Source organism: Alligator mississippiensis, chromosome 1, assembly GCF_030867095.1.
Source record: "Alligator mississippiensis isolate rAllMis1 chromosome 1, rAllMis1, whole genome shotgun sequence".
In the NCBI taxonomy this organism is placed as follows: Eukaryota; Metazoa; Chordata; order Crocodylia; family Alligatoridae; genus Alligator; species Alligator mississippiensis.
The window spans coordinates 23,895,589-23,920,562 of record NC_081824.1 but is presented as its reverse complement, the minus strand read 5'-3'; the positions used below and the strand labels follow the sequence as shown (position 1 = coordinate 23,920,562).

Here is a 24,974-nt window from a genome sequence, read left to right as displayed (position 1 = left end):
CTTTATCCTCATTCTAGCCTGAGGCACCGAGCCCAGCCCCTAGCAGCAGTGTGTAGCATGTACGGCTGCTATGGGGGCTTGCACTGTGCTCAGTGCCTGAGGCTAGAATGGGGACAGAGCCTGCCAGCAAGGAGCAAGGGTAAGGGAGTGAGAGGGGAGCAGAGGCATGGTGGGGACACTTCCTGTGCCCCCCCCAAGGTAGGGGGGAATTAATTAAAGATTATCCCCCCCAATACTTATATTCTATACAAGGAAAACTATAACAAATTTATACATTTTCCATGTATGGAATCTAATTATTGGGGGTCATTTTAAATTCGAATAAATATGGTACTTTACGACAGTTTCTTTTCAAACTGGCCAAAAAAATCAAAGCACCTGAAATTCAATAGGTATGATCATGAACCCTGGGAACTTTTCTCCAGTTGTTTTTGAAAAGGGTATTTCAGATATGCATTTATAAAAGACTATTTGTGCCAATGCAAAATGAAGGTACTTAGGTAGAGAGACAAGCCTCTACCCAGAAACTGCTTCCAGTGATGCGAATTGCCATGCAAGCAATACCCAGTAATACCTGACAACGTACAATTTTCACAAGGAAATTGGTTTGTCTACCTAAAAAATGAAAACCTAAGAAACTTCACAGCATCTCTGCAAATCGCAGTTAGCCGGACAATCTAATTAACTAACACCTGACTCAAATTGAGTAATCCATGTTTGGAAGGAAGGGGGAAGGAGGGAGGAAAGGAGAGAAGGGGGAGAAATTTGGATAATTTTTACCTTCCTCCCCCATATCTGAATTGGCCAAAGAACTAACCAACATCTAAACAATTTTGCATTAAAGATGGAACAGTGATTTTCATTCACTTAATTCCTTCTTTTCATTTTTTCCAACAGTCCCAGTAAGAAAGACAAGAATCACAGTGAAAAGAAGAGTCTGACACAAAAGGACAGAGAAGTGGGAAGAACTGGTGGTGAAGAATGAGACATAAAAGCAAGTCCATTAACCGGATGACAAGGGAGAACAGCTCAGGAGAATTTTGTGGATTGGCATATTATGTACTTTTAAGAATTAAAAAAGCCAAAAACCTAAAACATGCTCTGTTAACCAACCCAGGAGTATAGCTGTGAGTTATACAGATAATTTCTGGGCTCATGCAGAGCCTGTAGACTTGCTTACATTATGAAGTTGCTGTCCCATAAGTGGAAACATGATGTATGAACGATTTTTCCCGTCAGCATAACTGCCTTGTCTCTCTAAACATTTAAACTAGCAGAAGCCCTTTTCTGTCGGCGCAAATGTCCTGACTGGAGTTTTGTTTTTCTCAGTATCACTATATAAGCAAGGGAGCAGGATCTTTTCAGGCTGTATCTGATGCAACTTTGTCAGGAAGTTTGTACCTGGGGGAAGATTTACATTCTGAAATTTCAGCTTGCTGCTGCTAGGAAAGACAATGAACAGCGTGTTCTTTTAAACAGAACTAAATGCAGAAAAGAAAGTTTGCTGTCCATAAAACACCATTAAGGGAGAGATTCTATGGAGTGCCTTCCAAATTCGTATCAAGTTGAACAGCTATTCTTGAAGTGAAACACTATAAAAGCATCTATATAGAAGTGCACTTATGTTACTTATTTGCATAGTAACCTCACCTGGAGAAGAGTGCAAAACAGCAGTTATTTCACCCAACAGCTAAAATGACACTTTTGCCTCTTTTGGACTTTTAGCCCTTGTCAGATCAAAAGCATGTAAGGAAGGAGCTTTAAAAAAAACCCTACTTTTGGAACCTACTATTTAGAAATCAGTACCTCTCATCATAGCAAAGCTACATGGCTGAAATAAATCCCTTTGATTACATATGCAACATACATCAATATTTCTACAGTCAAGTTAATCCTTCCTCTAAGCTTCTTATCCAAGATCCATCACATGAATCTTGGGAGAAGACTTATTATTAAAATATTTAAGCAGGCTTGTAGCTAATTTGTGCTATTTTATGCATTGTGTAAATGGCTGACTGAATGAATATCTAATACTGAATCCAATTTAAATATAAGTACAATTGAAGCACACTTATGACAAGCACTATTCCAGACCCTAAATAAAGGTATTTGATCAACACAAAAATCTCGTAAATTTGCAAATGTGCTGCATCTATTAGATTATACTGGCACAGAAAGACTCTGCAGTCAAGGACTGGCATGTCAAGAATACTTTACCAAATCTTATGCCTCCATTCAAAATAAATAAATGAATTCCTCCTTCATTCCCTGCTTATGACTTCCCCTTTACATTCTCAATTCACCCACCTGCCCTCAACCTATATTTCACTCAACCTCCCCCTCCTTTGGATTAAAGACCCATTTCTCAACACAACAGGAAGCAGCTGTTCAGTTCAAGACAAACATTTGTTTATGGACATTTTAACTGCCTCCCATCAAGTGGATGTTTTAATTAATGTGCCACACCCTTGAAGGTGAAGCTAGGCTAGCTCAGGTTTCTCAGACTGGAAACTCTCTTCATTTAGATGGTTCAAGAGGGTGAAACTGCAGCTTGGGAGTAAAACTTCCAATCTTTTTGGCTGCTTACGGATGTTAAACTCCTCCCCTGCCAAAACAAAAAATGGCGCTTTACTTTAAGCTCAGCATGTCTCATACTGAGCGTGGCACATGCTCAGAAGAGGTATGGCATAAGTTTGACCCAGCTCGCCCAGCATCTCTATAGACTGCGTACTTCAGTGGAGCTTTTTGGCACTTATCTAAAAGCTGATTGACTCAGCTTTAGATGAAAGTGACAAAAAGCCCTCCTGGATTGCCTGATCTACGCACATGCTGGGGAGCCAGTAAAGCACCATTTTGGGGTTTTTTTTTTCATATCTCTCTGTGTCTTTTGTTGCTATTTTCCCTGTATTTGATTCCTCGTAGTACTAAAAGGAAGAAGTTAGGAAAGACTACCAACTAACTGGTTTAGAGGCATGAGCTTTTATAGGCAACATTGCTAAGAGATATAAAAAGTGAGTTGAGTAGATCAATTGAAATGAACAAGTTAATTAACACTGCGGGGCACTAGGGTTGACAGCTAGTCCATGTAATGGGATAAGATTTCATAATCCTGTTTAGACCCGGGTTTGCATAATCCAGGTTATGGTTGATTTAGTGTTCTGCCATTTCACATCCAGGTTGTTTTTTAAACTATTTTCTGTTTGTTTGCTTAAGAACAGCTACCCTAGGGTTAGTGATGGAAAGTTCAGAGAAGTCAAAGTGTTCTGACATGGGCTTTTTGTGTCTTTTTGGAGTATATGTCAAAAATCAGTGTTGAATATTGAAAAGGGTGTTGACTGCCACCGTTCCCTCAACTGTCTCTCCACTTAGAAGAGAAATAAGTCTGTGCTGTCCTGGAAAACAAAAAGATCTGTCAGATAGGGATATCCACAGAAAGAAGATATCAGGGGCCAAAAACCTGAATGGAACAGGGTGCTGAAGTAAAAAAGATAGGGCAAGGGTTGGCTTGGAGTTTGTTTGGAGGCAGAATACTAAAATAAAGTGAAAACTGCTCATTCAGCTGAAAGCAGAGGTGGAAGATAGATTAAAGCAGCACAGCTAGGGAGCAATCTCTGCTACATAATTCTGGACTCCCATTACACCTTCCTGGTGCTGCAAGTCAATTCAACTCTATAACCAACTATCAGGGCCAGGGAGATAATGTCTGGGGAAAAAATATTATTTTTATATAAACAGGATCTGTACAATGAAAATGGTTTCTAATGCTTTTTAAAGTGTGGCTGGTAGCTGTGACATGATACTGGTGTGGAGAGTACAGAAACTATAACTTTAGTGACTTCATTGCTTATCAACAAAGAACAGATATATTGGGCTAAGGTTTCAGAACCACATAATGTTTATGCATATGTGGATGCCAACTTCTCTAGATGTTTTCTCTAAAGTTGGCAAATGTTTTGTCTAGAAAATACTCTATAGTCTTTTATTGTTCATTAAATTGCAATAGTGTTCAAATGTGAAGACTGAATTCAACGGTAACGCAAAATTAAAAAAAAATTAGTCTCACTGTTAGTGAAAAGCTCAAGACAACTGTGCCATAATGTTTTACAGCATTATATAAAGTATGTCCAACTATATAAGGGCAGTGTTCCCACTGTCACACAATGAGCAGATTTAAAATGATTTCAACCACCAACAAAAATATTTAATGTTCACAGACTTGAACTTAAACAGGCAATTTTTAAAAAGCTGATATTTATCTTGATAAAGCTAATTATATTCATGTTGTTCCCTTTAAGTAATTTCAAGGCAACTGAAAGGAACAATAAGAAGGTGAAAGATAATATTCAATTTATGTTGTTTTATACATTTTTATGCTTTTTTGCATAGGTTGATATCCTAAAAATCAATATGGTACTTGGTAAACACCAGTAAAAGACTGTGTGTACTTTACATAATATCAACTAAAAAACTATATTTCAAAACTTTATTTTCATATGTTAAGCATTCTCTGTAATGTAACTTCATATATTATGGTTTTAAACTTTTTATCATTAACATCATGAACAATGGAATGATAAAAATGCTGCTCTAAGTGTAAATGGTTATATTTCAAACTGAACAGTCATCATTTTCATGTTACAATAAGCCTAAGTCCACTCTTTAATTTACTTTGCTAAAGAATATGACTCAAAGGCATTTTAACATAACTATTTGAGCTCTGACACCTCAAGTCTTCCAAGCCTTTCATCCTGTGATATTAGAATGTTGATGCAGTCCTAGTAATTATGACAGAAAGCTGCTAAAGGCTTTAAAAGAGAAGTATTTAGTTTAAATGATTTGGGTCATGAGACATTCAAGTTAGGGAGGAGAATGTCATTGTTGCATGTCAACTACTGCATTGTGTGTAAAACATGCTGGGCATTCTTCTGGATGATTATTGAGAATAAGCAACATGGGGCCCAATTCTGCAAGAATCTACACATTGTTACCCTTAATAATTAAAAAAAAAACCCTGAACACAGGTTTTAACACTTTGTACAACTGGTTTCATTTTCAGTTCTGTCAAGCACGTGAGTGAAGAGAGATGTCAATAAAATAAATCTGACTACTAAACATCAATGCAAAACAACCAGGCCATTTTGATTAGCATATGAGAGTTATGTCATGAAATTCAGGGAATGATTTTGAAATGCATCCAGATTTCAGCCCAGTAAAATATGTGGCATAGCAAGATTGAGGAAACAAATTTTAAAAAGTAAAAAAAGGTTGGCAGCAGGGTGTATGTATGTGAAGGAGGGGGAGTGCACAAAAAAAAATCATCCGAGAGATTCCAACTACAAGTCTATCTTCATCACAGTCATAAAATCACAGAAAATTAGGGTTGGAAACGACCTCAGGAGGTTATCTAAGTCCAACCCCTTGCTCAAAAGCAAGACCGTTCCCAGCTATATTATTCCACCCAAGACTTTGTCTACCTGGGTCTTCAAAACCTCCAAAAATGGGGATTCCACCACCTCCCTGGGTAACCTGTTCCAGTGCTTTACTACCCTCCTAGTTAGAAACTTTTTCCTAATATCTAAGCTAAACCTCCATTGCTGTAACTTGAGAGCATTGCTCCTTGTTCTGTTATCTGCCACACCTGAGAACAGTCCAGCTTCATCTTCTTTGAAACCAGCCTTCAGGTAGATGAAGGCTGCTATTATATTTCCTCTCAGTCTTCTCTTCTCTTCTCCACACTAAATAAGCCCAGTTCCCTCAGCTTCTCTTCAAAAGTCATGTGCACCAGCCCCCCCCCCCACCCAACCATTTTTGGTGCTCTCCATTCATTGGACTTTCTCCAATTTGTCTAGATCTTTCCGGGGGGGGGGGGGGGGATGGGACTGGACACAGTACACCAGATGTGGCCTCACCAATGCTGAACAGAGAGGGAAGAAACATTAATCGGACTTTAGGCTGTATATTAATCCCAATCTCCCTTTTCTTCATCAAATTAAACATCCAATTAATAACTTTTCTTTGCCAACTTCTCAAAGAAAAGATTCTCTGGATTCATCTTAATCCAGTTTCCAACCAGGACAACACCAAAATGGTTCTGTTTGAATTCATTGTTTATTCAAAGTCACAGAAAACTTTGTAAGAGCAAAGTAAATTATGGATATCTTACTATATCTGTTCTTCGGAATTACATAACATTTGTCACCCTGCGCTGAGAGGTACACAAGATTGTAAATGGGAAAGGAGTAAATGGCACAGTGCACTAGTTGATCTACTGTTCTATCAAGCAGAACCCAGAGAAATTTAAACCAGCCCTTTACCAACCAGTTGTGAACATGAGGAGTACTGCAAGACTCAACATGGTCACAATCGCTCTGAACACTATCGTGTATTTGGTATAGGGAATACACTGGAGCTAACTGATGACTATCATCATCAGTCTCTGCCACTACCAAGATGTCTCAATGCCCAAAACAAATTGGCAGATCAGCAAAGAAAAGCTGACTCAAGCCCAAGACAGAAATAGAGAACAAAATACAAAGGGGGAAATGAACTAAAAACCCTGCCATTCTACTAATATTACCAGAAGGCATATGAATGCAGTTGTCCCAAACAAAATGCATACCAATAGTGGTAATAAAACATGTCATGAGAATACACATGCTAGATCCTTGTGAACTTAAATGTTTAACTAAACATAAGTAGGACTGAACTGCTTTAGTATTCTGGGTTTCTGTAAATACATTTGAAGAAATCATTTTAAACTGAACAATTAAAAGATCTAAATAGTACTAAATGTCTAACCAGTACTTTCAAAATGTAACATGTCCAATATGTAGGACAACATCAGAACTGAGGTTCTATGTTGCAGTTAAGCAATTAAAAGCCTCACTTTAAGAACTTCAGTTGTCTAAACAAAGAAATAAGTGCTAAAGACACGACATACATCCACTAGCTTCAATAGTGTTCATGATTTCTTTACTGTTGATCACCTGCATTAGGAAGGCAGGTGTGCAACCATATCACTGGCATACCCCCAAGCATGACAATGGTTGACATTGGGAAGGTGAATGATGGACTTATAGGATGGTCTCCCTACTTTAGGATGTTCCCAATAGAGGTGGTTTCTCATTTCAATGTGTATCAAAAATCTGATCACTGCTGAAGCCGAAAACAATGGGCACTCTCAGGAACCACAAGTGGTTTTTGCAGTGTGTTGGTCCCCCTCAAATGACTAAAAAATTTTAAGAAATAATTTGGAAATATTGAAGGTATATTTCTAAAAGTGCCCGTTTCAACTAAACTTTAAGCAACTTAAACCTAGAACTGAAAAACGTAAGTATACAGAAAGTTAGCAAACCATTCCAGCAAATCCTCAGGTACAACTCATATTCATGCAAATCAGTTCAAGAGCTTCCTTTTAATGTTAAAGTATATGAAAGCATGAGAATATGCAGATTAATCCACTACATGTTATAGAAATCATCCCATAATATTATGAAAATGTCTTATACAAAGAATGATAACAATAAAATTGCAACACACATTTACAATTTCCCTCAGGAATCTCAAACTCATCATGCATTTAGTCACTTTAGATCCTCCCATTGTTGGATGCATTAAAATAACATTCATGGGCCTATACTAATTGCCTGTCACCTTCCTTGAGGAGCAGGTGCCCTCTGAATCACTCCATTTTAATTCTTGCTTGCAATAAGAAAAATCCAATATTTATAACCCAAATGCTAAAATAGCATCCTACCATCAACTCCAAGGCATTCTACTGCCAAACCACTTGTTTCTTGCCAAATATGCCTTCTTGTAGCAGCACATACTTGTGACACAATGGGACTAATTAAACAGTATAGCCCTCAAACAGTAAAAACCTTAGTAACAGATTGGGACGCTAGAGTACTTATTTAAGCTCTCTAAATGTTGATAGATAAAATAGCATGATATCCAGAAGGGTTCAAAACCCCATTTTTTTCTGTAAGAAAAAAAAAAAGAGTTATACAGACAAAGAAGAAATGAATACAAGGCTGATAAACCAAATCATTTCTCTGTGCCTCGAATTAATCTGTCAGTAGTCTAGAATGGATTCTTCATTTTGAAGTAAAATTAGAATCAGAATGGGAAAATTATCATAGGCTCCAACAAATTGTATTTAAAAGCTCTAGACCCAACCCAGGAAAGAACACTCAAGCTGTTTGCTTAAGCACATACTTATGTCATCTTTATTTAGCAATCTCCTGAATCCAGATTTAATAATATGCCCAACACACAATTTTCCCTATTACTAAAAAAAAAAAAATTAAAAAAATTGTAAAACAAGCAAGTATCAAATTCTTTAAAGATTATTTCAAGGTAAAAGGACATTTGGACTTAGTTTAAAGGGATGTTTTCAGATTAAGTTGGTTGCTCTCCCAAAAGAGCTTGACAGAAGTTTATATTTAAATGTAATTGCTGCCAGAAATGCATTTGGAATATTTCAAATAAAAGGTATTATGACATCAGCCAAGACAACATATATTGTTAGCATTTTAAAAAGGTATTTTGTATAAGTAGCAGAGCACACTGATTTAAGCCATGTTTCAGAATTTGATGGCTAGATTTCAAGAGAATGTCTAGAGTTCATGCAAGCACAATCAAATAAACTGAAATTAGCTTTCCTCAGCTATAGATGTGATCAGAAAGTTTCTCAAGCTGATAGACATGCACTTAAGAGAAATGCAATCAAGCATATACACTATGACCACATTATTCACTCACTTTTTTTTAATTAAAAAAAAATCAGTTAAATGCATTTTGAGCAATGCAAAGAAATGTCATTTTTGAACAATTTAGATTGTAGTTCTAATAGAAACTGTTGAGTATATTAAAAAAAACCCACATACTTTCATCTAAGAGGACAGAGAAATGCGTGTTAATTTTTTAACCCTTAAAGCAAGTTTAAGACAGTAAAGATTACTTGTAAAACATAAGTTCTCTGTGTTAAAATCAACAATAATATCTTGAAACCAAGTAAAGACAAGAATTACTCTTAAATATCATGTCTCATATTATCTGCCAATACGTTTTTAATGATACTACAAGAAATATTTTATGGCTACAAGAATTCAATATCAATATGAAGTGTAAGTTACTTTGCTTGCAAATCCCTTTTGAATTACTTTGCGATGCAAAAATTCATGCAGTTTATTGGGGGGGGGGGGGGGGGTGAGGAAGGAGGAGCGAGGAGAAGAAGGCAAGCCAGGCAAGAAGTTTGCTCACTTTCAAAGTCAAGGAAAAAATTTGGCCCCTGATCAAGTTCTGTGCAAGTGAGAACTTTTAAAAGATTTCCCATTTGGTTCCTGAAAAAAAGAAAAGGAAAAGAAAAGGAGCTCTGAGCAAATGAATAATATTAGATACATCGCTTTGGAGAGCCAGGGTCTGCTGGTACCTGTATACTATAAATCACATTTAAAGGGTTCCTTCTCAACCAGCTGTATAATTAGGGAAAAGATTCTCTCATTATCCTGTAATTTTAACTTACTTTCAAAATCCAGGAAAAAATGTGGATAGTTTTCAATTTCCCTGGTAAGGACTTTAAGAAGATTACCCATCCCAGCAAACCTAGTGAATGCAACAAAATCACAACACAGTTATATATGCAAAAGTAGAAAGTTAAACCTAAGAGTTTGATACAGTCTGCAATATACATTAAAATTTCATGAGAAAAGCTGGAACTTAAGGAAAATTATGATGGCAGATTACATGATATTTTTGCATTTAGATAGAGAGATGCAATATGATTAACCATAATGGGTATTAGAGGGAGAGAAAAAAAACAAACAAACCAAAAAAAACTGTCAAAAACCCTTCTTTTTTCCTTATGTTTTTACTTTTCTTTTTTTAAAATGGGAAAAATCTCTTAAACCATAACTCTATATTTTCAGTAATGTTATGAATACTAGCACCCCATGTTAATAAAAGCACTTCCCAATGTCAGAGGAAAATGGCAAATTCAATGGAAAGCAAGTTGCTCAGTGACAGTCATGAAAGAGGGAGAGTTTCACCTACAAAGAAAACTTGTCCTTATACAGTTATATAGGTATGACTCTCAGGGATATTAGTTCTGGAAGAGTATGAGGAAAGTGTTTCTGGCTTTTGCTTAAACCCATTTAGCCATTAAATGAAGAAAAAAGCATACTTGTATCAGAGTAAAGACAATTTACTGCAGAATGAAGTGAGGGGGAAAAAAGCTTCTACACATTCTGAAAAAGAGGGGTGCTATCACACTTACCAATTACATGCATTTAAAAAAAAATTGTATCAAGTATATGTATACCTAAAGATGAACCTTGTAATCCACTGATTTCAGAGAAGCAAGTGTTATAATACAAGTTAAAAATCATTGATGTGGTCTCAAAAAATTATCTGTCTCTTTTTTTTCAGTTTATATTTTCAATAAAATGATCCAGAATTTTTGGCATTCAGAACATTTCTAATGAACAGACCGTCAAGTCCTGCTAAACAATTAGCAATACTTTGTGTCAAGAACATTAAAACACGAGGTACCTAAGCTTTCCAGAAAATTATATTAATTTATATAGAGAAAGAACTAAATTTTTACTTTCTAAACAAGTTCTGCACTGTATCACTAAAGTGTACTTCTCCATTTAGCCCACAAAAAGTGAATATCACATAAATGAAATGCAACTTAAAACTTAAATTATGTAGTTTTCCAGTAATTTAATATTTCTTCTTGTTAAAGTGGAACACTAGAATCAAATAAATGTACAGACCTCAATTCTCCCTCCCACCCATATTTTTTCATTTCACAAACAGCATTAGATTAACATTAACATTTAAGGAAACAGATTATACCACCCAGAATAAAAAGAAACATTGTGGATTCCTCACTTTCAACTCATTTCAAACCAGGCCTTACCTCCTTGCTTTCATATTAGACATCATCCAACCAAGCAATTTCTTCTAGCTCCAAGGTCAGTACTCTACATTCAAAGACTGCCTTTGTAGATGGCCTACTATTAGCAATTTTGTTGACAGCTGCCCCTTCAGCAAAAACTAAGCATGTGTTCCTACTTTTGTATTTAGTTGCTTGAAGTCTTGAACCCAAAACTCTTGTTTCTGACCACAGTAGTACAGCGTATCAGCATTAAGGGAAAAACTTGTAAATATATTTCAGAAAAGTACTTTTCATTTTCATTTTTTTTTATATTTGAACTTCCATTTAGTTTATTTTTCTATGCTTTAATTTGTATCGATTTAGTGATTCAAACTGTTTTTCATTACACACATTATATTTGTCCCTCTACAAATTGTAATGTTGATGATGCTGCTGCTACTTCTGAAGTTCTAGAATCAACTTTGACATCCTCTATCTACATGCCCTAAAACTACTGATGTGGTTTGTCATCATTTATGTACACAAAAAAGACACTCGATTCAGTTGGTCAATGAACATGTCATTGCCTTATTGTAATAGACTCAAAAGGGAGATTAAAGTAAACAAACAGATCCATGATCCTATTTAAAATCACCAACTCGAAGAGCAAGTAAAGGGTTTTTGTTCTGAGAGAAAGTGACAGTTTCTTGTTAATCATCCTATTTTCCATTCCCCGTGCTTTTCCATGGAAATCGCTTCTTCCCCACAGTTTGAATTTCCGCTGAATTTTCTTTTGAAAGTTCTTAATGCCATATTTTAAACCTTAAAAAGAATACAGAAATAAGAATCTACTTTGTAGAATACACTTTAATCAGATTAAGAAAGAATCGCTTGTAGTAAAGAGAGATCTCTACAAATTGGTAGCTAATTATTTCACCTCTGGGGTTGCAAGTATAATTTGTCCTCACACTTACAAAAATGTATACGCTCCCAAATGAACAGTTGATAAGTACTAAACCTTGCACAGTTGTTAACTTAGGTGTTCAAGCACAATGCTTAATTTCACTAACCTGGAAAGTATGGATGTCCAGTACTGTGGGCTTAGTTTAAATGTGGAGATGAAACTCAAAAAACACAGTAAAATATTTCCACTGTAACATACTTAAAACTTCCAAATTCTACTTAATGTTCAAGCCATTTAAAATTGCAGAAATAATTTAGCTGTCAGTAGACTACTTTAAAACTATGGTGTGCTGATATCAGAACCTGGGCCTCATATTTTTATGCTTTCTTTTGCTTTTCAAACAACTAACGTTTAGTTAAGAATTTCCAAACATCTGAAAACGTCTCTTCTATTTTACTTGTATACACTTTTGGCACAGTTAAAAACATCAAATTTATGTTTACTTTTTTTAAGCATCACACTAAAAAATTAAAAAGAAACAGTGATAATAATTAAAAAATAAGCATTATGAGATTGTCATTATGCACTCATCTTTAGGTTTCTCCATCTTCCAAAAATATTAAGTGTCAAGTCAAAATGAAAGTGTTCCTTTCATCCCAGGGCTTACTGGTAGGGCTGTAAAATGTTTTATTTCTGTTCATACACTCTGAAGATACTTTTTCCTCATATGGAATGTATTTTCCTTCCCCTAAAATAACCAATTGTTTTGCACCATGGAAAATAAACTGATTTAAAAATTTCAAAAATTAACATGGATTCAATCCAGTGTCTTAAACAATGCTGAAATTCATTTTTAGATACATATAATAAACATCTTAAAAGCAGGTATTGTGAACCTAATTTTGTACAAATAGAGTGAAGGTTGGATTCTTTATTACCTTGATTTACACAGGTTTGGGGAACATAACTTTTATTTTATAGTGTGATCTTCATCTATGAATGTTTGCATGTCACCACAAACAGTACACTTGATCCGGTACAAACTGTGTCATTGTTGGTGATCAGGCTGCCACTTCTGAAGTTCTAGAAGCTGCTTTGACATCCTCCATACTGATATATTTATACAACCTCTACTGTGAATGCAGCTATACTCCCATAAAGAGCAGTATAAATATGCCTTAGTCTTATATAGTTTATTTCTTTTCTATATAGAATAATCTGCAAGTACACATATACTTGCACAGCTTTATTGTATTATATTCACTATACAGGCAAGTTGATTAACTTTACAAGTAATTTATTTACTAAGCATGAATATGAATGTCAGAATTTGGCTCCAAGAAACATTCACACATGAAATTCAGATACAGAGACAGCTTATTTTCTAAGTGGCTTTAGGCCAAGGATCAGCAACATTTTGCTGTCTTGGGCCAGAGCTTGGGACCTGACTCCCAGCTGCAAATCTCCTTTTCCAGACATCTAAAGCTCTCCACACTTCCCACACTGCACTGAGGTAAGCACAGACATGAGAAGAGCAGCAGTGTGGGCTATGAGCTACCTAATTTTCTGTATTGCCCCAAAATTTCCTAGGTTAGATCCAGCTCAGGGGCTGTCGGTTGCTGACCCCTAACTTAGGTGCTAAAGTGAAATTTTATTTCACTTCTAAAAAATCCAGTACCTTACTATTAAGTTTCAGACTAAACAATTGAAAGGACAAACCACCTTTTATTTTAACAATTTCTCACAGATCTGAAAAGGGAGGAATACAATCGCACATAGATGCCTCATTCCACTTATGTGCCTGTAGCAGGTACCGACAACCGGCCTCTGCTAGACTCCCATGGAGCCAGCCGAGCTGGCGGTGACCTTACCAGGATGAGTCTGGACAAGCTGCGTGTCCCCAGCACACCGGAGAACAAGGGGAAGTCTGGGGAACCAGGCAGGCACCTGGGGCTGAAGAACATGTGCCCCAGAGAGCTGGCTCTGACAGACCCACAGAGAAGACTGGGCAGTTTAAAGGGAAATGCTGAAAAAAAGGTGTGGTGTTTGGCATCTCCTGGACCAGGCAACTGGACCAAGAAAGTAAATCAGTGAAGCTGAGGATCCTCTCTGACTGAATCCTCATGAAGTGTCACCAGGAGCATCCCAGCACGTCCAGAGAGTTAAGTAGCAGCAGATGGCACTGTAATAGAGGTCATCCCTGTGAGCCCAGGAGCTAGGGTCAGGTAAGGAAAGATGAGGTCCCAGCCAATAGCTACTAACCAGGAAGAGGAAAAGACAATTCTACCGAGGGCAATGGGGGCTATGAGAAACTGAGGCAGCCAGGGCAAAGAGAAGATCTGCCTGGCACACTGGAGGGAAAAAAAGAGAAACAAGATGTAAACCTGGATGAAGATAGCCTAACAGAACTTCAACTCATGTAGGGATCAACCACATTCAAACCTTTTTGAGGGGAGGTTGTTTGGATTCTGGAATCAAGGGACAATATAGGCCAGGAGAAAGAAACCTCCCTTTTGATTTACGGTCTCTGAAAGAAAAGAAGGACCAGTGGGGAGGAAGGATCCCCCTTTCTTCTGTCTGATCTATGTTTAATGAGGACCTATCTCCCACACCTGGGGCTTTAAAGGAACTTTAGTCTAGAGGGCTGAAATAAAACTGGAAGGGACAGGGAAGTGTAGAACAGGACAAGTCCACATAATCACAGAAATACACAGTCCTCAGAAGGAAGGACCAGGGATAACAACCAAGGAGACAGAGACATAGAAAGAGAATGACTGTAGAGTGATCCAACAAGTACAGCCAAGGACAGGATCAACCAGGGGAAACCAAGGCCAAAGAACCACAGAGTAAATAACCCGGTGGAGTTCAGGCAGAAGCCCAAAAGGCATTGCACATTCCAGACCAATGAAAAATGGTGAACAACCACCTGAGAGCAAAGGGGCAGAGTGTAAGGGAGGTGGAGCCCTATGGAAGATTGTGGCCCTGCCAGATAGACCTCTGTGCAGAGAACCATCCATTCTCCTAAATATTCTTACAACATCAAGGCGTGGTAGGTGGGTGTGGAGGACAAGTCAGAGGTCAAGTGATACTAATGAAACAGGGCAGGTAAAGGGCACCCATCTGCTCACCGTGCCTAACTAATAGCTGATTGTGGGCAAATGGTAGTTGCTTGACTTGGGAAGACCAAAAAAAAAACAAGCTGGTGACACTGAGTTCAGTAGGAAACAAACAGCAGCCAAAGCCACCTTCATTCCAAAAAACTGCTGTAAGACATATTAGTGTTTCTTGACTTATTCTACAGTCTAGCAGTTAGAAAACTTGCTCAAAAATGGAAAGATTATGGTTAAGGCCAACCGTAGCTGGATGGGTTAGAAACTCATGGTTCCCTACCTACCAGAAGAGTTCATAACCACAGACGGAAAGCCAAAGTACTGGCATTCTCAACTCCTTCAGTGCAACTGTGACACTGTTCAACTTGCCATGCTATATTAATGAGGCCAGAGAAAGCAGTAACCATGTAAGTGCTCATGTGACAACCTAACTCTTTAGCCCAGTAGTTAGGGTGCTTATCTGGGAGAGGGGAATCTTGTGTTCTATTCCTTAGCCCAGAAACTGTTCATGAGCTTTTCCCTAAACAGTCATGAGTTCAATAATCAGTTTATTGACACACACAAAGAGTCATACTAATGCCTAGAATATATTATGGATGAAACTAGATAGGAACTACACACCAGAAAAAATCTTCATAGAAAAAAATATAAAGGACAAAGATGCATGAACAATAGCAGGGGAGTACATTTTTCACCGAACAACAACTTCCTTTCTAACTTTGCTTCTCATGCTCAAAGGGAATTCATAAACCTCCTCTAGAAGACAGGTCTGGGAACAGAAATTCATAACCATACTAGACAGTAAAAATATTGATTTAAAAACAGACAAGGGTTTTACAGCTTATTTTAACCTAACATATTGCTACAGATCTCCCTGCACGTCACAAGTAATAACTATATGCTCCCTTCCTGGATAATTTTGTTTTGCCACTAATCAGATTGCTTATTCTATTGTACTTCTTTTGTCTTATAATGGCTCCTGAAAACACCTCTTCACTCCTGGTTCACAGCCCTCTTCCAAATAGGCTAATTTTAAACTCTAGAAAGATTGCAAAATAAAATATTAGGTAATTTGTAAGCACCTAAAGGACAATAAAATGATGCATAACCAATGCAGATTTATCAAGAATGCATCATATCAAAGGGAATTTTGTTTGATAAGATATCAGCCCTAGTGGTAAAGGTAGAAGTTGTACAAAATAATAGTTTTGACACTGTTCCATGTGACACTTTCATAAGTAAACACAAATCACCATCCAGTAAGTGTTAATTTTGATTGGTCTCCAACTTACTGTGACCACAAGATAAAAGCCAAATCAAGACCTGTAAATCGGTCTACAAAACTTGCCGGATCTACTTTTGGATCTAAAGCTCTCACCCTTCAGACATTTGGCTTTGTTCTCTGCTAGTCAGCAACAGAATATTGTATTCCAGTCTAGAGCCACTCAAGTCACATTATGTTGGTCAACACACCAGAACTTAGGAACCCAGATGTATATTAGTGCTGAGTAACATTGGCCATTAAAACATTTCTGCCAACATAGTAGCAAAAGTGGAAAGCCTGCTTAACCCAATTTATATGGAACTTTTTAATCTTCCTCCAACTTGTCTTAAATCCTGACACCCACTATGCTTTGTAACCTCATGATTGGTCAGTGCTGCAAGATCCCAGCCCCAGAAGCATTTCCCCACCCAGCTGCATGCCTGCCAGTGCTGCTAAGGCCAGTCTCCATGAAAACCCTGGCCCCGCGCTGTCACAGCCCTGCCACAGCTGGGATCTCCAGAAACCGGCTGCAGCAACATGGGCAGGGACTACTGGGAAATGGAGTCTGCTGCAGGCCTGATCCGGCCCGTGGGCTGGACTTTGCCCACCGTTTGTCTAATTGCACCAAATTCCATCATACAGAATTGCCAAGACTTGACGATACACTACTAATATGCTGGACTGGAAAATTAAAAAGGTATAAAGTCTAGACAAGTGTTTCTCAAACTTTTTTGACCATGTAACCTCTTCTTTACAAAACATTGCTGCTTGTACCCTCTAACACCTGATACACCTCTGTGTGCTCATGCTTAGCAAGAGTAGCAACACTGACATCAACACACAGAAATACCATTACTCAATATGCACTGACCAGTCAGAAGCTCCGCAGCCATTATTATATTTTAGGCGTGCACCCCTTTAAAAAGCACCATGTTCCCCTGGGGGGTATATGAAGCCCCGTTTTCAAAGCCACTGGCCTAAGTAAAAATTAACATAATGAACAGTTGAAACACTATGCTAGGATTTATCAATGGTTTCCTGTGAAATGACTGATATTTGAAGTGGACTTTGTGCACAAATCTGCCCTCAACCCAGTTCTGTTCAATGTTTCTGGTATGCAATTGGTGCATTATAAAATTTTTGGATGAAATTAGCCTAGAAGGGGCTGTTTTGCAGGATAAACAAACATGGGTAAATTAGAAAAATTGTTTAAAATAATTAAGATGAGATTCAGTAGGGTAGTACACTTAAAGAAAAAATTCAGGCACATACAGAAAAATTATATATACAGAATGGGAAATAACAGCATAGATTTCACAGACATTTCATAGACATTAGGGCTGGAAGGGACCTCAGAAGATCTTCAAGTCCAGCGCCCTGCCCCAGGGGCAGGAAGTCAGCAGCGGTCATAGGATCCCAGCAAGATAAGCATCCAAATTTCTCTTGAAGGCGTTCAAAGTAGGTGCTTGAACCACCTCCAGCGGCAGTCTATTCCAGACCTTGGGGGCTTAGACAGTAAAGAAGTTCTTAGTTATGTCTAGCCTGAAACAGTCCTGGAGGAGTTTGTGACCATTCAACCTTGTCATCCCTTGGGGGGCTCTGGTGAACAAACGTTCCCCCAGATCCTGGCGAGTACCGCTTATAAAATTACAGGCATCCATCAGATCACCTCTGAGCCTGCATTTTTCCAGGCTGAAGAGTCCCACAGCTCTCATCCTGTCATCGTAAGGTCTGTTTTCCTGACCTCTGGTCATGCGTGTGGCTCTCCTCTGGACTCTCTCAAGCTTCTCCACATCCTTTTTGAACTGTGGAGCCCAAAACTGGACACAGTACTCCAGCTGCGGCCTCACCAAGACCAAGTACAATGGCAGAATGACGTCCTGGGATTTGCTTGAGAAGCATCTGTGGATGCAAGCTTTATCAGCAGCAGCATCACATTGATGGCTCATGTTCATCTTGTGGTCAATCATGACCCACAAGTTCCTTTCATCCATAGTGCTAGCCAGCGTAGCACTGACAAGCCTATAAGCATGATGCGGGTTTTTCTTCCCAAGGTGGAGAACCTTGCATTTTATGGTGTTGAACACCATCAGGTTCTCATCCGCCCATTTCCTGAGCCTGTCAAGGTCAGCCTGGATCACCCTCCTGTCCTCAGGTGTGGATGCTTTACCCCAAAGTTTGGTGTCGTCAGTGAGCTTGGCCAGTCCGCTTCTGACTCCAATGCCCACCTCATTAATGAAGATGTTGAATAATATAGATCCAAGGACAGAGCCTGGAGGGACCCCACTGGTCATAGCACACCACGACGATTGACTTCCATCAACCACCACCCTCTGGGTCTGACCACGGAGCCAATTCCCCATCCAGTGGTCTGTGGTGAAGCTGAAGCCACAGTTGGCCAGTTTTGCTAAGAGGTGATCATGGAATACCAGATCGAAGGTTTTTTTAAAGCCAAGATATATGACATCAATCTCCTCTCCCTTGTCCAGGTGATAGGTCACCTGGTTGTAAAAGGAAATAAGATTGGTGAAGCAAGACCTACCCGCATCAAACCCGTGCTGGCTATCCCTCAGGATGTTGCCATCAGCCACTCTTTTAAGAATGGCTTCTTTGATAATCTTTTCCAAGACCTTCCCTGGGACAGAGGTCAGGCTGTTGGGCCTGTAGTCTGCTGGATCCACTTTCCCCCCCTTCTTGAAGATAGGCACCACATTGGCTTTCTTCCAATCTTTGGGCATTTCACCAGAGTGCCAGGAGTTCTCGAAGATCCATGCCAGGGTCTGAGCTATGATGCTTGCCAGCTCCTTGAGTACCCTGGGGTGTAAGCTGTCAGGGCCAGCTGACTTGAAGAAGGTATCCAGCCTCTCAAGGTGTTCTCAAGGTGTTCCAGTGTTGTCCTTGCTTTTCCTCTCCTCTGGCTCCAGATAGGCAGCAGTACTACGAAACAAACTGCTTTGCCTTAATCCAAGTAGAATGCAAAATATCAACTTTAGTGGCTTACTTTTGTCAACCACTAGCGGTTAGAGTCTTTCTAACACTGCATGCACAATAAAAAAAAAAAATATACAACACTGTGAGAAAGATCAATATGAGAACTGTGTTGTCAGAGATGGTCTAGAAATAAAACAAAATCCATAAACTGAAAATAAGAAACACTTCCTAATCATGGCTCATAATGAGAATTACAAATTTCAAATTTAGTGCATTACAATTTGTTACAAAAGGAATATGCTGATATTCATTAAAATAGGATGATAAGCTTGAGAGTAATTAATTGGAACTGCTACTGGAAGCTTGCAATAAATTTTATACAATACAGTTTTCTTAAAATAGTCAAACTGATACACAGTAGTACCTTTATGTTCAAGCTCAACTTTATAATAAACCTGTATTTTAACTAATTGAGAAATTTGCATGGTAATTAATCATGGATTCATTTATGACACAGTTTACTCCCTTCATATTACAAGATGCACATTACCATAGAGGTCCATTATACAAAGAAAACAGAGTATTGTTCAGTGATGTGAGCAAAGTTAAACACATGCACAAAAGTAGACATTGTGCAGTTGTTTTGACAACCCTGAAATGTTACTCAGTGGATTTCCTGTAAAGGAGACATTTAAAACTCACAGACCAGTCTATAGACATTTGCTCATTCAACATGGCTTCACATGAAAAAGGGATAAAACAAGCATAGGGAAGTCTTTTGTTGATTCTATAGTGCCCTCTGCTGTTTGCAACCAAAACTTATCACAAGATAATATTCCAATTTCAAGTGTTTTTAATTATCCAAAGCATTCTACACTATTAAGGAAAAAGACAGCGTGAAAGCACAGTCTAAAAAGAAACTGTAATACAGAATTACATTTATATGGCCACTGACTAATTTTCAGAGCAAGGAAAAAGAAAACAAAAACAAATATATCTGTACCTTTAATAAGGCAGAAACATTTTCTCAACTGAAACCTAGAACCTGAAACAAAATCCAGTGAAATAAATTAGGAGTCTTTCAATTAGTTATGAGGTAACCCTAATCTGGTTCTTCACAATTCCATTGCCATTAACCAAAATATCTATAGAAAAATCTGAATTCAGAAAGGAGAGACCTATTGCATACTGTGATGATTTTTTTTATATCAAGTTTCCTGAAAAACAAACTAACCCAGATACTATTTTGAAATGATCCAATAGACTGCGTATTTTTTAATTTAAAAAAATACAGATTTTAATTGGATTTTTTAAATTTAAATATTTAAAAAAAGTATGTTTACAATTAAAAAAGGGTAATTACTGCATTCTATTTTCAGGCTAAAAAACATTATTATAATATGGTAACACCATTTAAATTTAAAAACAGAATAAAGCAAAAAAGAAATATTTTGATGCTAAAGATTTAATGATAGACAAGGCACTGAACTGGTAGATGTCATTAGCTATGAAACTGGAACTGGAATTTGTTAAACCGGGTGCCAGCTGTCATCTCTCTTCAGGTAAAAAAATAATGTTGCTTCATTTCAGCCTATTCAATTAGTCTACTCAGAGTTAACAAAATAATTGTTGAAGAAACAGAAAAATGAAAGCAAGATTTCTAATTTCAAAAACACCATAGGCCTAGATGTGAAAGGCTGAAGTTTATTAGTTCTAAAACAGTCTAGAACATAATGATCAGAAATGAGCGGCCTGGTTCATAATGATTTGTTTTAGTTAATAAATCAGCTTCAAATGAAAAATATGATTTGATAGTCTTTTCTTAGGTCTCCAGCAAAATCTGAGCAATTTTGTTTAATACAAAATATAAAGACTATTTTTATGAATTTAAATGAATCTCTATATAAAACTTTTTAACTGTGATTTATCACCTCTATATAATCTAGCAATCATTTATCATTTTCAAAAAAAGTAAAAATTAAGAATCTGATTTAAAGTATATTAGGCTACATACCCGCTTAAATACACACATATATAGGTCCTGTTGACCAAAGCAAAGTGATCGATTAATGCGTTTAGTCACAAATGCTTACTAGTTACCAAGCAAAAAAAAAAAAAAAAGATACCAACCCTTTCTTCAGGAAGGGAACAATATAGTATAAAGCAAGAAAAAAAGTTTCACACAAAGTTTTCTACTTGCTTAGTTAAATCAATCTATCCTGGGTTCTTGTTATCCGCATTTCCATGAAGGGTAGCAATATAAAATTGCCACTTGGGGAAGAAGAGCTACTTTTGTCAGTGCAAAAACAATTGCAGTTCATAATATTATCATCCTCCTCCTCATTATTATTATTAATATTACAGGGCTGTTCAACCCCCGGTACATGAAGCCATGTAATCTGGCCCACAGGGCTCCCCAAGGGTTTGGAAGATTGGCCATGAGAATGCCATCACTCCCCCCACTGCCAAATCTCCAAGCCCTGAAAGCTGGATGACGCGGCCCTGTGCGCAAGCCCAATTAGTGTGCATGGGGCTGAGGCCTGATCTGTGGGCGTTGGCTTGCCACATGGCCAGGGCCAAGAGCAGGACAGCAGAGCCTATCTGCCACACCCCAGTCCACATGGGGCCAGGGTTGGGCTGATCTGTGGCCCGTGGCCCAATGTATGCTGAATTGGGCCCAGTGACCAGATCTAGCCCAAAGAGCCAAAAAGTTGGGCACCACTGATACGCTGCACATTATTATCTAACATAACATTGTAGTATAACATTTTGCAATAAAATATCCGGTCAGTAGAAATCAAGCCTCTATTATCTAGCAACCTGCTCAAGAAGGATAACTCAACATAGCTTCCTGTGGAGACAGCCAATTCAACTACTTTAGTAATTCAGAAAGAAAAAGAAAAAGAACAGCTATTCATCACCGTGGAGTCAATTTGTAAGCAATTTTGTTCTATGTGAACCCAAATAATTTTCTTTTCTGTTTCTTCCTGAAATGAAAAGCCAAAACAAGTTTTCATTCACAGACCAGGTAGAGTCTTCTGTTTCAATTTCAGATATGTAAAATAAAAACAATGGAAATTAAAGTTTTCACAGGCATTATTTATTTATTTATTTATTTTACCCAATGGCCAGGCAGTTAGGGCACTTACCCAGGATGTGCAAAAGAGGTTTATTTCCCTCCCTTATCTTCTACTTCCCAAGACTGTGATGCAGTCACTATTCTATAGTATTTCCCGAAGTGAACTGCTCTCATCTGAACTGCTGAAGCTGTTTTACTTTTCAAGGAATATGTAAATATTTCCAAACACAGAGCCTGGAATCACAACGCACAAAACTGCCTGAGCTGACTGCCCCGATTACTGGACAAAAATCACTCCCACTCTTCCCATCTCACTTAAGAAAGTCCACATTGATGAGGAAATCGGATCTGGATCTCCCATACTCTGTGACTGCCCTGACAACTTAAATAATTTGGTAAAAAGGAAAGCGCAACCACCTTGTTACTATAGCATACTATTGTTACTACTACAGGTTTCCCTCGATTTATATGGGTTCGATTTATGCAAATTTGCTCTTATGCGCTGACCCTTTTGTACCTGAAATTCATTATATGCAAGGTAAATTTGCATATATGCGATTGGCATAGGCCTGGAGAACGCTGCATAAATTGAATTCGCATAAAGCGATCCTACGTTATAACGTAAGGGATACGTTTCCAAGTTGGCTGCTCCCGGGGACGCTCCAGTGCGGGCTGGGGTGAGTGTGGACAAGCGGAGCCTCAGGTGGTGCAGAGCGTGGCACTCACCCCAGCCCCAGCTGCAGCAGCCCTGGGAGCTGCCAGAACCAGCTGCCAGCACCAGGGCACGGTGCATCCCAGCGGCTACAGGAAGCTGGCACTGGCTGCTCCTGGGACAGCTGCAGCAGGAGCTGAGGTGAGTGGAGACAGGCAGAGCTCTGGGGGAGTTCGGGGCATGGTACAGCCCAGTGGCTACGTGCAGCTGGTGCCGGCAGTTCCTAGGGCCACTGCAGCCGGGGCTCAGGTGAGTGCTGTATCCTGCACCACCCAGGGCTCCGCTTGTCCACACTCACCTCAGCCCGTGCTGGAGTGGCCCTGGGAGCAGCTGACACAGGAACCTATCCCTATTTCTTACATTATAAAGTAGGTTTGCTTTATGCAAATTCGATTTATGTGCCGTTCTCCAGGAACACATGTACCGCATAACTTGAGGGAAACCTGTATATTGCCACAGTGCTTTAAAGACCTAGTCAAGAATCAGGGCCCTACTGTGCTGGTCATTAGATTAAGAAAAAAAAAAGTAATAGGATAATGTTGAAGCACAAGCCCAAAAGTAGAATACTAGAACGCTGAGATCTTTATTATAGTGTAATGTAACTTGTTGATGCAAGTTTCTACTCTAACAGGTGGTGTAAAGTCAGAAGAGAATACATTACAGGAACAAATATTATGAAATAATATACACATCTTCTGTACAAAATTCTGCTATGCTCAAAAAAAGCGACTGGATTCCTGTGTTGAATTCAATAAAGAAAGATTTCAATGATCTCTAAACAAGTTCTGTACTTAATTCAAGTTTTCCTCAATCCTCTTCTGGCAACTGGGAAGTGGGAATGGAGTGCTAAAAAGTTCCATTCCCACTTCAGCCTGGAGCATATCAGAGAATGGCATCTTATCACCAGCGAATCAAGAAAATGCCGGTATTTTTTTATTGCTTCCATTCAGTTACTGAAAATACTTTTAAGTGCTCAAGTTAGTTTGTCAATTAATCCACAAATATAATTTTTCCAGTGTTCAAAATAATCAAGACCAATCATTCCAAGTATTTTAAAATCAGAAGATTTGAAAGTTTAAACTAATCCTAAAGGATGCATTCCCCAATTTTCCTACCACCTCTCATACCACAGTTACCTTCAGCAAGAGAATAACAGAACCATTTGGTAAAATGCCAAATGACCACGTTTACTCAATTCCAAGATGACCCTTAATTTAAGATGACCCCCTCAATAATTAGATTCTATACATGGAGAATTTATAAATTTGTTATAATTTTCCACATAGAGAATCTAATTATTTGAGGGCTGTCTTAAATTCACCCCTCCCACACGCTCCAGCAGGGTAAGTACTATCAGGGGCAAGGGCAATAGGGGCACAGGCAGTGGGGGAAGCAGTAGGGAGCAGGTGATAGGGAGGTGAGGAGGGCATCAAGCAGCTTGACTACTGCCCCTTGTCCTCTCCCACATCTTGTCCCCTGCCATCTGTGCTACCATTTGCCCCCCTTACAACCTGCCCCACTTACGCCTGTTACCCTGCAGCCTCCGTGCCCCCCCTGCCCTCACAGCCCAGCCCTCATTGCCTCTGCTTCTCACCTGCTTCCTCTTCCCCTCAGGCTTACCCTGGCTCCAGTGATAAAAAAGCTCCATTCCCACTTCAGTATGGAGCATGGAGCTTGGCCCTAGCCTGGCCTGATGGCAGCAGTGACAGCTCCAGCTAGGCCCTGGACCTTGGACTATGCTGCCACACCACTGCCGCTGCTGTCGGGCTAGGCTGGGGGGGGATGTAACAGGGGTGGGGGGCAGGCAGCAGCTGTCACTGCTTCCCCACACTGCCTCGCACTCGATTCATAGGGTAAATACAGTACTGAGCGCCACAGACTTGTATTTTATTAACAATAAGAAATACAAAACAAACAATAAAATTGTTACCGCTTTAAACCAGTCAGCTCTAATTTATCTGAATAACACGATCTTGATTTCACTTAAGGAGCTTTACACATTTACCACTTTGAATTCTAACATGAGTATCCTTCCTTTTCAAGCCACTTGATCCAATTATTTTGTCGCCTAAAACCACTCAGGGTATGTATG

At 38.7% G+C, this 24,974-nt stretch overlaps 1 protein-coding gene across 5 annotated transcripts in view; it reads right to left on the bottom strand.

The window, feature by feature from the left end:
* Positions 1-24,974, bottom strand: part of CYRIA (CYFIP related Rac1 interactor A) — a 74,239-nt gene that overhangs the window by 16,977 nt on the left and 32,288 nt on the right. For 2 of the 5 annotated variants that reach the window (XM_059729489.1, XM_059729494.1), the window contains exon 4: positions 9,265-9,344. The exons of 2 other annotated variants lie outside the window; for them this stretch is intronic. In XM_059729489.1, the coding sequence (XP_059585472.1) occupies positions 9,265-9,337 (73 nt within the window). In that variant the 5' untranslated portion in view covers positions 9,338-9,344. Of the gene's footprint in view, positions 1-9,264; positions 9,345-9,526; positions 9,607-24,974 lie in introns of all 5 variants that reach the window. One more of the 5 variants, XM_059729501.1, reaches the window with a different exon arrangement.